Source organism: Sceloporus occidentalis, unplaced genomic scaffold (assembly GCF_023333645.1).
Source record: "Sceloporus occidentalis isolate IW3139 unplaced genomic scaffold, rSceOcc1.0.p SCAF_2, whole genome shotgun sequence".
NCBI classification, from domain to species: Eukaryota; Metazoa; Chordata; class Lepidosauria; order Squamata; family Phrynosomatidae; genus Sceloporus; species Sceloporus occidentalis.
The window spans coordinates 88764790-88781377 of NW_028316982.1; the positions used below are offsets into that span (position 1 = coordinate 88764790).

The following is a 16588-nucleotide window of genomic DNA, read 5'->3' on the forward strand; positions in this document are numbered from 1 at the left end:
CTCATGCTGTCGTAGCATTTATGTTCTCCTCAGGGAGATAGTTATAAAAGCATACCTTTTGCCAAACAGATTATTCCAGCACAACAAGGCACACATTTGCAACTGTTTTCCTTGAGAAGGGTACTGAACATGTTATGATAGTATGGAGAGTGGCAAGAGGAAAGACGCTACTCTCCTGATCCATTTTGACCTTCTTTTCTCGTGCAATAAATTAAATGATAGCAACATATTCCTTAGCCTTCTTGTTCACTGCCCTCCATTTCTCCCACAGTTCTTCCATAACTCCTATCAGTGCTTGCTCCACTCAGTTCCTCTTCTTACTCCTTTATCTTTTTTGTTCCCCTTTGGACTTTTTTGTTGCCTTCTGCTGCATCTGCACTGCAGATTAATGCAGTTTGACGCTGTTTTAATAGTTATGGCTCAATGCTATGGAATTCTGGGATTTGTCATTTTGTAAGATGTTTAGCTTTCTCTGTTTGATAACTCTGATGCCACAACAAACGACAAATCCCAGGATTCCATAGAATGGGACCATGGCAGTTAAAGTGATGTCACTGCATTCATTCTGCAGTGTAGCAGCTGCCCACTCCCGTTCTCTCTAAAGTTCATTGAAACTATCCATTGTTCTGGATATCTGGATTTTCCTGTTGCTGTGTTCCTTTCTTCCCACATATTCTCCCATTCTATGTTTTGTGAGTATTTGGGAGTTTTAAAAATGTATCTATTATTTTCCTGCTATCTTTTCTCCAGTTCCTTCCCCCCCCCCTTACTCAGGACATATGGGATCCCCCCCCCCCCCCGCTTGCCCTTCCTTCTGTCCAGTTTTCTATTTCTCTGTGCATCTTACTTTGTTGGAAATCCCTCTGCCTCAAGCTCACTGAATGTGGGCAGCCAATCTGTGTTCCTTGAGGAAAGCTTTGGAGAACAATGTGTTCCAGTTTTCTGTCTTTCTAGTTCAAGAAATTGCACTTCTTACTTATTTGGTTCATTTTCATTGCCAAGGAGGGATAAAGGTATTTGTGGGTGCTAAAATAAGTTGGCCAGCCTTGGGTACCTTAATATGGAGAGGGAGGGGGCGACTGGACATTGGACTCAGAAAGCAAAATATCTTGGGCTACCATCAGCCCAATTGGAGGGGAGAAAGTTCTTGTCACAACCCCAGGTGGCAGGAATGAGAAGACTTTTGTCCCATATCATGACACTTTTGTCTCCTGTTCATATTCCCATTGCTTCCTAGTGTTCCAGCATGTCCTTGGGCTTCCTACTGCAAGACTAGATTGCCAGCCCAGGACTGTCTCAAGTCCTGACATTTCAGTGCTAAAAACTGAGACTTAGGGACATCCCTCTTTCAATACCACAGGCGTGGGCTCTGGTGATGTTATAAGAGTCCTAATGTCATGACACATGATACCATAGGCATTAATCACAATTACACAGAGTATGCCATTAAAATTTTTAAAAAACCAAGTCTTAAATAAAGAAAATATATATGTCCACACTTTCCAAGGCAGCACTCACACCCTGAGATTTTCCCCCTCATCCTGAAGACTAGAAAAGAAAGACCAAGACCAAACATCTAAGAGCCCAGATAGATCTGCTTTTCAGCTGGTACTACACCAAACCCTACACTGTAGCCAATAAAGCTGTAGCCATTTTTAACCCAAATCCCCTGCCTCTGTGTCCTTTTTGTTCACCCTCATTCCTCTTCTACTTGGATTAACACTGAAACTGTGACATTCATTCCTCACAGGGATTCCCCCCAATCAAAACAGTTGCCCATAGCTGTTTCCTAACTATCCTTACACTATGCTTTTTAAAAATGGAAAACTGCGAAATAGAGGGGAAGGTAGAGCAAGGAACCCAGAGACCTGACCTCATTTTGTCAAAGAGTGGCAAGGGTTTCTTGGATAGAAGAGTTTCATCTCTGTATGTGAAGGAGGCTCTAGTGCACTGTATGCAATCAGTTGCAGTTAACTTGAAAAGAGAGTCCCTGGGTTCATTTGAGGCTCTTACTTTTACTCAGGGTCAAGGAATTAATCAGAGGCCAAAGTCAGTTGAAAGAGAGGACAAGGACCCCTGGTGAATTGGCAGGTTCATTGACAAATTGCTCTTTCATCCGAATATAACTGATTATGTAAACAAGACAGGGCTGTTATCTCTAGTGTTAAGAGTGGATTCGCCTTTGAGCATGCAGCTCCTATGATGAGGCAGGAAATGTGGCTAAAACTCAAATTTGCATTTTGTAGACTGAGGTTGTTGTCCTAGCCCAGCAACTATTAACAAACAAGCTTGGAGATGACAGGGAGAGGCACGGTAGAAAGGAGGCATATACTGTATTGCGTTGTGAATGCAGTCTTATTCATGTATACCTTTAGAAAATAATTTGTTTTATTTTCCCTACCTGGCAGGATCAGAAGACAGTGTGGCCCCTCTCCCAGTACCCTGGGGAGTTCCTCCACCCCGTGGTCTACGCATGTACGGCTGTCATGCTGTTGTGCCTCTTTGCTTCAATTATCACCTATATAGTGCATCATAGGTAAGAAGACTGGTGCCAATTGTTGGCATTCTTTTCTTTTCTTTCTGTTCATTAAGATGCTGTCCAAGCTATTTCTCATCCCCCACCCCACCTGCCCACCTAATGTTTGCTCCAGGAGAAAGTCGAACATACAGGATTTGGCAAATATATCATTGAACCATAAAGTTGGAAGAGACCACAAGGGCCAACAAGTCCAACTCCCTGACATGCAGGAATACATCACCAAAGCTCTCCCAATAGATGGCTATCCAGCCTCTGTTTAAAAACACCTCAGGCTTTTTTCTTCCCATACACATAGTTCTTTCAGGCTGTGAAAATATTACTGTTGGGACCTGAATTGGTTAGTCCCAACTACAGCACTGCTGGCTGCGGGAATTTTGAGATTTAAAATCCCAACAAGTAACTTTTCCATGCTCTGCCTCTTATCCTGAACAATGGGGGTGGGGGGGGGGTGGGGAGGAGCTGTAGTCTGCTTTAGTCTGGTGTGTAAAATAAGCAGATGGACTGACCAGATGATTTCCCCCACCCCTGCCTCTTTTTCTTGATAGATTCTTTGTAGAGCCTGATCTGGATCCACTGCAGATGTCATTCCATATTTCACAGAGAAATGAGTTGCTTTGCCACAGGTTGCAGTTGTGAGGGTAGACACCACTCTCTTTTCTTTGTTTCTCTCTCTCTCTCTCTCTCTCTCTCTCTCACACACACACACACACACACACACACACATCCATGATCTCTCATGAAGACCCAAAGATTGGGGCCTTTCACACTACACATTTACAGTGCTATGGATTCCACCATAATTGCCATGGTAACATCCTATGGGATCCTGGGATTTGCAGTTTAGGGAGGGACACATAGATTTCTCTGTTCAAGAGTTCAGATGCCTCACCATAACTACAAACCACAGGTTTCCATAGGATGTTCAGTGGCTATTAAAGTGGAATCATAACACTATAATTGTGTAGTGGGAAAGAGCCTCAGGAGATGTGGCAGATGTAATGGAATTTATCAAGGTAAATTAGTACCAAACCCAGGCTCTGGAATCCATTTACACAAAAATCCACTCCTGCCCCTCATATTTCTATAGCAAATTTATTTTCAGCAAATTTTAGGCAGGGGAGAAGTTTTTAGTTATTGCTAATGTTAGACCATTTGGAATGAGAAATCCTTTCCAAAGTACTGCAAATCACTGACAAATCCTAATTCATGGTTGTGTATTCTTCTAATAAATAGCTTTGGATGTCATTTCATGTGATTTTTATAAGGGACTCAGAGATGCTGTTTTATGGTACTATATAGACATTCTATACTCCTGTAGAAAGAGGCAATTTATGCTGCTCTGATTCAAAATGCACTCATATATTATGTGTCTGGATTTGTGTACATGTGATTAATTAGGTGTTTCAGGGCCTCTCTCACACAGTTGTAGGAGATATGAATCTGGAGGGCTACACAATTCCCATCCCTGTTTTCAAGTATCACTCAGTAGGTCTGTTCATTAAAGTACTTCTGTTTGTAGTCATTCTCTAGTTTTACGCTATTAATGCCACTCTTAGGATCTATGATCTGCTGCTGTCCTACCATAGGACTTCTTAGAAGCATATGAAGCAGCTGAGCTCCCTTGCCACTTGAGTAACTAATTAATAATGGTTTTAACCACATTGAAGGTTACCTTCATTTCTTAATATTCTTTACCAGGGTATGTTGGGGGCAATGAGGGCATTGCCTCCCCTGAGAATTCTGTACCTCTCCCCAAAAAGGAATGTTCCTTTAGTCCCTAAGTAGCTTACAACTTAAGTTGAACATTGAGAAATACAGTTTAGTGTTCCAAGGGGAAAGGGCAGACAAAGTTCTCAAGGGAATGTAAACACAGCAGTTTATTAGCATTCTAGTTATGAATGCTTTTCAATGTCTCACTCTATGCAGTGCTGGAAATATGGTAACTGAAGGAAAATTTCATCTGGAATGGCAATATTTTCATTTTAGCATGCACCCCCAGTAGGTACATCCATGCCTTGCTTAGTCCAGAGAATGTGGTAGAACATGGGCAAGATCTTCTGTCATGTTTTCTTTTTGTTTTTTTTACATTGTAAACCTGAAGGCAGGGAACTGTCTAAGTAACAATTTATAAGCCACTTTGGCAGAAGAGTGACTGAATGACAGCCTTCTCAAGGTCTTGTGCTGCTGCCATCATATTTGTTTGCAGTTCCTGCTGAAATTTGGCAGCAGTTACAATGATAAAGAGAACCCAGCTGTTGGGGGGGGGTAAATGGGCAGGTGGGTGATGACTTTTATTTATACCCTGCCTTGTCACCAAAGCAGGGATCTAATTTCCACCAAACTGACTTGCCATTAGTTAGTTCCTACTAATGAGGTACTGCCACCAGGTTTCTGAGCCAAATTTCCCGACCCAAGAAGCAGACCATCTCTATTGTAGCGTTGTATTTCCATTTCCAGCTCTGATGCTAAGCTGACACATGAGACAGCTTGGGTAGAGTCGCGGAGAAATCAGTTGGCAGAATTCCTTGGAGGAAGAGCGGGGTCAAAATACAGAAAAGAAATATTGACTTTGTTGTTAATTAAGCTTAATATAAAAACCCCAACAACCCTACAGTTGTTATTCGGTAGGTTATATACCTTCCTGTGGGCATGTTTGCATAACAGCCTCTTTAAAAGTTCCTTCAAGCTCTGTTTTGTTTACACATTTAAAGGGCTAATGGAATGCTAAAACAAAACAAGAGAAAAAATAAGAGGGGGGAGGAAGGAGGGAGCAAGGAAGAAGGAGAAGAGAGCACCAGTCAGGCCCTGTAGCCCCTGGTTAAGCAAATGATTTGACTTGCATCTGAGTCATTTCAGGACAAGTGAAGACACAACCAGATCTATTAACAGGTATGGGGGAGGGTAGTCTTCAGAATTTAGTGCAGAAATACAGTAGTTAGAGACAGTGGTCTAAAAAATACTGTTGCCCAGACTTCCTGCATATCTCTAGCATGTCGGTCCACAAAAATGTTTACTGATGCAGAACAACAGTTCTGGCTCAATTATTTCCACATCTTGAAAACATTTATTTTTTTGGACTATAACTTCCAGAATCTCCACACTACATGACCATGCAGGCTGAGGCATCCTGGGAGTATTAGCCTAAAAGAGGAAGTTTCTCCATGTTTCTGCAACCACCTCCAGCCCCTGCGGTCCCCAAAAGGAGTCCTATGTTTGAATCCATTCTATGTATTGTTGGAATTTCTGTGATACTGTTCAAAATAGCTGTGTGACTTTGTTTTTATGTTAACTTAAACAGCACAATTCGAATCAGCAGGAAGGGCTGGCACATGCTTCTGAACTTCTGTTTCCATACGGCTCTCACTTTTGCTGTTTTTGCTGGTGGAATAAATCGTGTAAAATATCCAATTATCTGTCAAGCGGTGAGTGCATGCATTACAATTACCATTTATTTTTATAATGGAACAAAAACTATGAATTGTACATGTCTATGACCCTTAGTGCTCTTCACTTGGATAGATAGATTAATCTCTTCGCAACATTTAAACTTAAAACACTGTTCAGAAAATGCAAATCTTCATACTAAAAGGCTACAATGAAGTCAGGCGATTAAATCTACTTTTCAAGACATGAGACTCATTCAAACAGTTTACTCATAATGTGTACTTGGAAATAAATTGCAATGAGTTGGAGCTAAACTTAAAGTAGAACCTTTGAAATAAAGCCAGAACTAGGGTAAGTCTCATTGATTTCATTGGGTCCACTCAGACTGAAATTAAAATTTAACGTTTGATTCTGTTCACTGAATTCAGTGAATTCAATGTTTAGAGGTAAGTATGCTTACAATTGTAATCCCAAATGTAATCCCAGTACTGCTTTCGGTATTGTTCTTTTTTTTTTCTTTTCTTTTTACATCCTACATGCAAGTTATTCACGTTCCTTCTTTTGGTTTAGAAATATATTAAGAGTTGTTTATTTATGATTCTTCTTGAGATCTCATATTGAGAGTGCTTTTGTTGAGTATTTCTGAGCTTTTAAAATTATGTCGTCAGCACTCAGTGTGTATTATTACTAAGTACACTTTGGGGCATCTTGTTTTAAAAATAGACTGTGCTTTGAATGAAATGAAATGAAATGATGGAAAATGCTAGATGTTTGCTGTTGGGTTTCACAGAGAATTTGAAATGAGACAGGATCAGTGTTTTGTTTTCAGAATGAGCTTCATGGCTGTCTCTTCCTCCAAGCAGTTAGATTAGATTAGATTTAGGCTTAGTAATAGTTAATGTAGATCAGTCAAAATAATGGTTTATGATGACTAACCTCTTACTGATTTCAGTGGGTCTACCTGAAATCAAGGTATGTAGTTTAGGCTGTAACCTTAAATACAATTTTCAAGAAATAAATTCCATTGAAAGGGAAACTAGTTTGCGCAGTTCTAATTGCCCAAACAACATTATGGAGCTTGCCTCAGACAAGGGGAAGTATATTTTAAAAAATCAAAATTATCGTGCAATTGAAATCATGTTAAGGAATGTTAAGGAAAGTCTTAAGCACTAGAAGAGACAAGTTTTTGTTGTGTTAAAAGGTGGTTGAGGAAGGAGGCATTAAAGATTTATAAACCATGTGTGGTGTGGAAAACAGACAGATCTTTCTTCCTTTGGCAGTGAAACTACTGGGAAGTAGATTCAGAATAGATAAAAGGAAGTAGTTTCACTTGGACCATAATTAATTTGTGGAGTTTTTTGGCTTAAGATGTGGGTTTTGTTTAGATTTGGATTTCCTGTATTGGTCAGCTGAAAGCCATTTAGCAATGGCAGTGAAAAATGAAGATTATACATTTTCAAGACCCAGAGCTAGTATAATAGTTTGGCAGAAAGCAACATTGGGAGAGAGTTGTAATATCCATACCCTTTTTGTGGAGGCATCTGGTTGTTGACTGGGGAACAGGAAAGCTGAACTAAATGGACCTTTGGTCTACTCCTGAAGGGCACTGTCCATGAATTTCTTCTGAGAAAATTTCTTTTGCAGGACTGTTGGTAACAAATATGAATGTGAATGATTTCATATACCATACATTTCCTTTGATTATGACAGATGCAGTTTTATATACTGCAGGATGTTGACTAGAATCCTGTTGATGCACCATGCTATTGGTTTTACCTTTTCCATGGTTGTGGTGATGAAGAAGGCATACAAAAGCCACTTGCTTTGAGCAGGCTATTTGGCCTGTGCCTGTCTTTCTTCATAGCCTCAGCACTCTCCTGCTGGCTTTTCCCCTTCTGTTGCCATCCTGTAGGGTATTGTTCTATCAGTGTATTACACCCCAATTATTCTGATCTAATATTGCTTGTTTCTATTGTTAATGCAGAAAAGAAGGGGAAGTTTTATGTTTAGCTTGGGGAAAGGTATAGGAATTTCTCTTCACAAAAATCTCTACTGAACAACCTTTTCACCCTCTTTAGAAATAGGGACATTTGTCTCCTTCCAGTATTTGAAGTCATAGACTGCATCTACACTAATGCAGTTTGGCACCACTTTAACTGCCATGGCCAAATGCTATGAAATTCTGGGATTTGTGGTTTTGTGAGATATTTAGCCTTTTCTGTCAGAGAGCTCTGGAGACACAACAAAATGCAAATCCCATGATTCCATAGGATGGAGCCATGACAGTTGAAGTGATGTCAAATTGCATTAATACAGCAGTGTGGGAGAAGCCATAGACTTGTAGAATCATACAATCATAGAGCTGGAAGATCCAAACCCCTGCTCAATGCAGGATTGCCATGTAGAGCATCAGAGACGTTGCCTGCCTCCAAACATTTGCACCCCATCTGTACTAAATATGATGGAAAGTGCCTCTCAAATAATGCCCCAAAAGCCCCTGTGGCATCCTAGGATATGATTCATTTGACTTTGACGTCTTGGACTCATTAAAAGTACCTAGGGATTCTTTAACCATATTCTTACTTATCCTGGGCTTCAAGTTCTTTTGTTTATATTTGTCTTATCCCACCACCACGACCCCACTTCAATCCCAATTCCCCTTGGCTGAGGCAAAATAAAGATCAAAACATACTGCCTTCTCTCAGCCACCTGCTAGGGCAGAAGTTGACAACTATAAGGGTGGAAATAGCCATTTCCCCTAACCATCCCCAAAACCCTTCCATGGGCTGCTCCATTGCTTCCAGTACAACCAGAAGCAATGTTACCAGAAGGGACATTCAGGATTTGGTTGCAGGATTCAACCTAAATACATCTTTGAGGGTGGGTGGGAGGCAAGGGAACCTATACCAGGCGCTGGTTTGGGTTAGAGTCTGTGTGACTTTTGGCTAAATTTTTAGTCCAATCCTGGGACTTTGGAAGCCCCTTGGTGGCCTTGGGGACCATAATATAGGGGCCCTGATGACCATGTAAAGCTCATGAGCCATATTTTCCCCACCCACCTGCATTGTGTTATTTTATTGATGTAATCCCGCCTCGATCCGCAGGGAGAGGTGGGAAAATATAAATAAAAATTATTATTATTATTATTATTATTATTATTATTATTTTACCATCTTCCTCAAGCTATGGTCCTGCTGATTTTTCCTTTTGTTCCAGTTATAGCCAAAGAAACCTTTCTGTTCTCTGTAACACCCCTTGCAAACCTCATTTTGAAAGATTTGGCCTTCCTGAGACCACCCTTGTACCTTTGGTCAGATCCAGCTCTGTTGTACTTGTCCTTAATTATATATTTCTCTTTTCATCTCCGATACATATTTTTTTAAAAAAATCTCAACCCATTAGGCAGCTCCCTTGTGCATTGCGCAGCTCCATTGGCTTCTTTAGCTGTTTTCCATTTTTTCCTTTTTATTGGAATAATTTATGATTGCTCCTTCAGTATCTCACTTGTCCGAAATCTCACAGTCTTCACTTTCAAAGGGGTAAGTGTAAATGGGCTGATGTCTTTTAGGGGGCCTTGAGTCCTTATATTGGACTGGATATAAGAAAATATCATCATCATCATCATCATCATCATCATCATCATCATCTAGAGCAGGAGTAGGCATCCCTGTTACTTCTGAGAACAACATTTCCCTTATGGCAATTTATATGGAGCCACAGTATTAATGGAGCCAGTAAACAGTGAGTTAACACTTACTTTTGGATCCCACATTGGCAGAAAGGCAGAATAGAAATTAATTAAGCAAATAAATAAATAAATAAATAACGTCAGGCTGACATGTATACATTTGTACACATACACACATCCATCCACATAGTCATTCAGAGGTCCTTTCTCACATGCATATACAGGTGATGCCTTCAACAGTTTTGCCACCCAAAGCACATCAATCCATTTACACATATCCCTTTGAAAGTGAAGGTTCACACAGACACTATTCATGGTCTCTTCTCTCTGGCTGCATCCCTACTGCGGAAATAATCTAGTTTGACACTGCTTTAACTGCCCTAGCTCCGTGCAATGGAAATCTGGGGATTGTAGTTTGGCGAGACATTTAGCCTTCTCTGTCAGAGTGCTCTGGTGCTACAATAAGCTACAATTCCCAGAATTCCCTAACAATGAGCCATGGTAGTTAAAGTGGTGTGTCAAACTGGATTATTTCTCCAGTGAGCATTCAACCCCTTTGTCTTCATGCTTGCACACACAGACACATGTGCATCGATAGCCTTTGAAAATGCAGGTCCAAATTTATCTATTCTTTCAAAGAGTTTCTCCCCTCACCCCCTGTTCATTTTTTTAAATGTATACATGTATGTATGTTTGGATGCCACTTGGGAAAGTTTTTTGGGAAAGAGGGGTAGGAAGGGCATGATAATTTCTCTGTTTTTCCTGGCTGCCTGTTGTTTAGCTCCTGTATATCCTTGCTTGAAAATCAGAAGCAGAAGTGAATGGGAAAGAGAACAGTATGCCAAAAGGAGAGAGAAGGAAGAATAATGGGAAAGAAAGCTTTGGGAGAGTGGTGGGGGGGTTGCATCCAGAGAAAATCACCAAAGGTTGGCCACAGTAAGGGCCTGTGTTTTTTTCTGGAGCCAGTACCGCCAGACTGCAACAATGCAGTTTGACCTTGCTTTAAATACAGTGTTTCCATTCTGTGTAATCCTAGGGTCTATAGTTTGTTGTGGCACCAGTGCTCTGTAACAGAGTAGGCTAAATATCTCACAAAACTACAAATTCCAGAATTCTGTAGCATTGAGCTATGGCAGTTAACGCAGTGAAACTGCATTATTTCTATACTATAAATGCAGCCTGGCTGAACAATGATAGAATCTCTGTCAGGCCTACATCTCCCAATATTCCATTGGTACCCATGCTAAACCATAGCAAACACTTGGTTTGTCATTCAGAAACTTGGAAACTGTAGTTACAATCATCTCCCCACCACCACCATCTTTCTACTGCTGAATGATGAGGTATTCCTGGTGTGTCAAGATCCTCATGAACAGAATTCTGAGGGTCAAATGGTACACAGGTACTAAAGAGCTTCTTTCTAGTTCTTGAATACAGAGCAGTCCTGTTGGGGTCTGTAGCAGAGGTGGGCGATGTGCTTCCCTCCAGATGCTGAACTGCAATTCCAAGCAGCCTTAACCAACTGAGCCTGTGATGATGAATGCTGGGAGTTGTACTGCAGGAACATTTGGAGGGCCCATACTCTTTCCCATACATGCTATAAACCCTAACAGGACTGGTCTGTTTTTAAGTGCTAGAAAGAAGGGGAAACTACTCACCAATAATGTGACAAACCTTGACATCATTTTGAGGGCCAAGGAAAAGTTGAACAAACTAAGGGGGAGGTTAACACACTTCCAAAAATTTATCTGCCATGTTGCACCAATATGAGCTTTATTCTGCAGAGTATTGTTTTCTGCCCTGCTCTGTGCAGAAATGGGATCTGCACGGTACAATTGCCTTAACCATTGGTGCTTGCTTGTCCTGACCTTAGTCAAGATATATACATGGAAGCTGCCTGCCCTTGTGAGATAGCACTCTTAAATATCAAAGGCTTATCTACTAGTGTAGAAAATGCAAAGCTTGAGATTGGCCTAACATTGAATTCCTTTATCTGACACATTTGCTTTCATTATTCTGAGATAAATATCTTTTAATACCTACTGGTGGCTGTTAATTTGGGGCAAACCTAATCATTGCTTTCGTTATCTGTAGTTTTGCAAAAGAGGACAGTAGGATATTTTATAAGGTAGCTAAGTAATTACATGAGCATAAGTGTCTATCTGTTGCAGTCAGGCTAAGGTGGGTTCCCTTGAAGATTACAAGGTAACAGCCTTAACATGCTAATCGAAAATTGATTTTTCAGAATAAGTTATTACAGTAATAAAAATTTTATAGGGACAGTTTATAAACAATTTCCCCTCATAAAATGAATTGTCTGTGATAGTTTTGTATTTCCAAGGTATCCGACTCAAGAAGAAATCATGATTCAGGTTCTGTTTATCAATAAGTTTTCAGTCCTGGGGCAGCCACTTTTTCTTAATTTCCCCTGCAGTCTGCTTTTGCTTAGCTTGAGCTTCTCTGTCACAAATGAAGCCAATCATGTGGCCATTCCTGTAGAGATTTTCCCACCCAGTTACCACTGCTGCAGCTTTACAACTCTCCACAGATGAGTATAGCACATGCACTAGTGCATGACCCACAAAACAGCTCTGCACCCACATTTTTCTTTTCTTTCTTTCTTTCTTTCTTTCTTTCTTTCTTTTTTCATATAAAGAGAACAGGGAGTCTGAAAATAAATAGGAACATAAGAAGAACCCCATTGCATCAGATCAGTTTAATCCAGCATGCTGTTTATATAGTGCCCAAGCAAACTTTTTAAAAGATGATAAAACAGGAGGGCAATGTTATAAGGCAGAGGAGCTGGGTTTTTTTGTTTGTTTGTTTGGGTTTTTTTTTGTTTTTTGTATCTACCAAAATTTTAAAAGACTGTCCGGTTTCCATCATGCTAATTTCAAAACATTTAAATAAATAGAACCCTGGTGGTGCAGTAGTTAAATGCCTTTACTGCAGCCACTCACTCATAAACTACAAGGTTGTGAGTTCAAAACCAGACAGGGGCTCAGGCTCAACTCAGGCTTGCATCCTTACAAAGTTGCTAAAATGAGGACCCAGCTTGTTGGGGGCAATAAGCTTACACACATTATAAACTGCTTAGGGAGTGCTTAAGTACACTGATAAGCAGTATAGAAATGTACTTGCTATTGTTAATAAATGAATACTCTCTCTTAAGCCACTGTTCTTTTGAGTAGTATGATCAGTCCCTGATGTCCCAAGTACATCAAAATAAATCAGGGAAGGGAGTTGTGCAGCCCTCCGGATGTTGAAGATCTAGAAGTACTATCAGCCTTACCCCAGAATGGATGATAATGAGAAATGCTGAGTGCCAAGGTTCAGCAACATCTGGAGAGTTTTATAATTCCCATTCCTGTTCTAGATCCAACTGCTTGACCCAGCTACAGTTTCCCCATTAAATCAATGGGATTTCCATAAATATTGACTTACCATTCAGTAATTGAATCAGTGGGTCAAGTCAAAGTGGTACCAGCAATGAGATTTACACCAGACTTTTTTTTTATAATTGAAAAGTTTGCAAAATGACACAAATAAGATTGGGCAATGTGTCACAGATGATTCTAGTTGATATGGGCACTGACTGGTAGGTGTGGTTGTAACAGTTGTACAACCACACTCTGTTTAATATTTACAATTGGAATGGAAGCAGTTGCTAGAAAGAAAATGGAATTTCCCCAGCAATAGCAACTTGTAGTTTTTGTAAAATAAAAATTCCAAAGAACTAGAGTGATCCGGGGGGGGGGGGGTTGGATCCCTCTACAATGTACATGTGAATTTAAAAAGGGGAATATAATTCCCATATAAACATTGTGTACTAGAACAGGTTTTGCATAACTAGAGGAAAATCCTGAAATGAATATGCACACACACACAGAGAGAGGAAGAAACTGACTAAAGAAAAAGACTGCAACTTAAGGTTGCCCAAGGGAGCATTGTATGCCAGCATATTGTAGGTTTACACAACTTTTTATTTGGGTAATCAATAATGAAACTAGTCATTACCATAGCAACTACCACTATCACACAATCCTTAAGCTGTCTCTAAAGATAGTGAACAGATTTTAAAGCCATACACAAAGAATGAATCTTCTGGTAACCTTTTTAAAAAATGGTGTAATCTGAAACTGTTAAAATCAATGGAAGCTTTGCTGTTGACTTCACTGGGATGTGGATTGTACTCACTTATCACATTTTCATTTGGCTGGTGGTAAGTGTGATATGCCCAGAGGATTTTAGACACTTAAAGACCTCAGCCCCAGCCACTTGCACAGAACTATCTGCCATGATAAAGTGGAAATGACAGTTTTGAGTTACACATATTATTTGTACAGCAGCTGAGCTCATTGAGATTCTTCTTCTGTCACAGCACTGTAAAAGGAACTGCGCACTTTGAGCTCAGATTTGTTTTTCAGATCTTTCACATTTTGAAAGCCCAGATAGCCTTTCTCATCTTTTTGTATCCCCTGTCCATAAGGCCTTGGCTCCAGAAGCCATTTGGTAATGAGGGAAAGGTGACCTGCAAGTGCTTGAAAGCTTTCTTGTCTCTGTGGGCATGTCACATCTCCTTGATCACTGAAAACAAATGTGTAGGTCCAAAGTGAGCCCTGCATTTTGCTGCATATACTCATAGGTGCATTTGTCTGTTTTTCCATTTCATCATTCCTCGAGCCAAGTACTACTGTTGAATTAGAAGTGACAGTCTACTTTCAGAGCTGAGACCTGGGTCACATTAGGCTCACCACCATTCTTCCCAAACAAACTGTTTTAAAAAGAAGTATCATAGATTCATAGAGTTGGAAGAGACCACTAGGGCCATCCAATCCACTGACAAGGAAATTAACTGGCTTCAGTCAACAGCCTGGTGGCAGCATTCTGTACCAGCTGAAATTTCTGAACAGCCTTCAAAGACAGTTGTTATGTAAATCATGCTGTATAATCAAACTGAAAGGCAATTAATAGTCATGTGTCACCATGACTATATCAGACAGGAGAACCTCCAGTCGTGAGCTGATTTGGTCCACAGAATTTTCGCATCCAGGTCCCAGGACTTTCTGGACAAACCCTTCCTCATCCCCTAAGTTCTGTTCTGTCTCCACTATCTCCAATTCGTGTTTAGGGACAGCAGCAGGGATTCCCTATACACTACTAACCCTCACAGTAGAAAATAGCATGCAGGGCAATCTCCATGTCACCTAAGTGATTGGAGACATCAGGGAGTCTTTTCTCCTGCTGCTCACTGTCTCTATCAGGATGATAAATGCTGTATGACACTGGCTCCACTCTCAGCTGGTTTGTGTAAACACTAGCTGAGAACTCTTGCCCTCTTTAAGAAAAAGGAAGGAGGAGCAAAGCTGGATTCCCAGCCAACTGCATTATGCCAAGTGTTTTGAAGTACTACCTGGTGGTTTGGTGAGAGGACCAACCATGTTGGAATAGTGGCCACCTTCCTGACATGAGGAGCAAGGCCATATCTCTGATGTCATCCGTATTGATTTTCTACCCACATATGAAGGAATGGGTAATGTAGCACACCAAACTCTCTGGTCACTTCAGGTTACCACTGAAACCTGGGCATCCTGAGACTTGTTCACACTACACAATTGGAGCACTATAGTTGTATTTTAACAGCCATGGCCACATCCTATAGAATCGTGGGTTTTGTAGTTTGAGGAGCAGCTGTGGCTGAGAACTCTACATGCTCCTCCCTAAGACAGCCAGTGTGGTGTAATGCTTTGAGTGTTGGACTAGGATTCTGGGAGACCAGAGTTCACATCCCTACTCAGCTATGGAAACCCACTATGACATCCTAGGCAACTCTCATATTCCCTCAGCCTCAGAGGAAGGGAAAGGCAAACCTCCTCTGAACAAATCTTGCTAAGAAAACCCATAGTGGGTTCACGTTAGAGTACCAAAAGTCACAAAGGACCTGAAGGCACACAATAACAAACAAAATTGGGATGTTACTATGGCAGTCAAAGTGGAATGTAGTGCTGTAAATGTATGGTAGAAATGACAAGTACACATAAATGTGCCTAGATTAGTGAAAATAACACAGAAAAATGCCTCTGTTAGGTAAGGTCACAAACAAATTGTATCTTATTTTTTATTATTATTTTATTTATAGCCTGCCTTTCTCCTTCGACAGGACTAATTAAAAGCAATACACACAAAAATATGTATAATGTTCATGCAAAACTTCTTTTAATACTCAGTGTTCCGGATAAATACTATAGGAAAATGAGAAATGGGAAGAAATCATAATGAACAGATTTTTTCATGCGTAGATCAAATGCACTATAAATAAATAAATAAGTTAGATTCACTTCCAGGTTCAAATGAAATGAATATTCTGAAAAGCTACACAAAAGTAATATTATTAATAACTCTAATGATATAAGCTTTAAAAGCTGAGAATAATAAGCATACTTTCTAAGTCACAAACCTACCACAAAATTTAGCAGTTGTTTCTTTCATCTTCTCTCTGCTCCTTTGAGGCAGTTTGTACAGCTCATCACAAGTAAATGATATGGCATGCCATTGTGTATTTCATGTGTAGCTTCTTGTTGTGTGCCTTCAAGTCGTTTCTGACCTATGACAACTCTAAAGTTCTGTCTAAGAGGTCTTGGCAAGTTTCTTCAGTGGGGGTTTGCCATTGTCATCTGAGGCTGAGAGATTGTGACTTGCCCAAGCTCACTCATGGCTCAGAGGAGATCCTCAGCCTGATCCCCAGAGTCATAGTCCAACACTCAAACCACTACACCACGCTAGCATTTCCTAAGTATCCACCACTAATAATATGATGATGCAAGGTAAATTGTGCTAATTGTTACAGATGAGGAAAATGAGATATGGGACTGGTTTCCACCACCACCCAGTGATAACCATGCTTCTCATAGTTCCAAATAGTTCTGCCTACTTAGATAACAAATATATAAAACTCTACATTCTAAGGTAGTACAATT

The 16588-nt window shown here is 40.3% G+C and overlaps 1 protein-coding gene across 2 annotated transcripts in view; it reads left to right on the forward strand.

Annotated features, from left to right (window-relative positions):
* The window catches only part of LOC149318655 (adhesion G protein-coupled receptor A3-like), a 480532-nt gene that overhangs the window by 399131 nt on the left and 64813 nt on the right, over positions 1 to 16588 (forward strand). For both annotated transcript variants that reach the window (XM_089510223.1, XM_089510222.1), the window contains 2 exons: positions 2409 to 2536; positions 5838 to 5961. In XM_089510223.1, coding sequence (XP_089366349.1) covers positions 2409 to 2536; positions 5838 to 5961 — 252 coding nt within the window. The remainder of the gene's footprint in view (positions 1 to 2408; positions 2537 to 5837; positions 5962 to 16588) is intronic.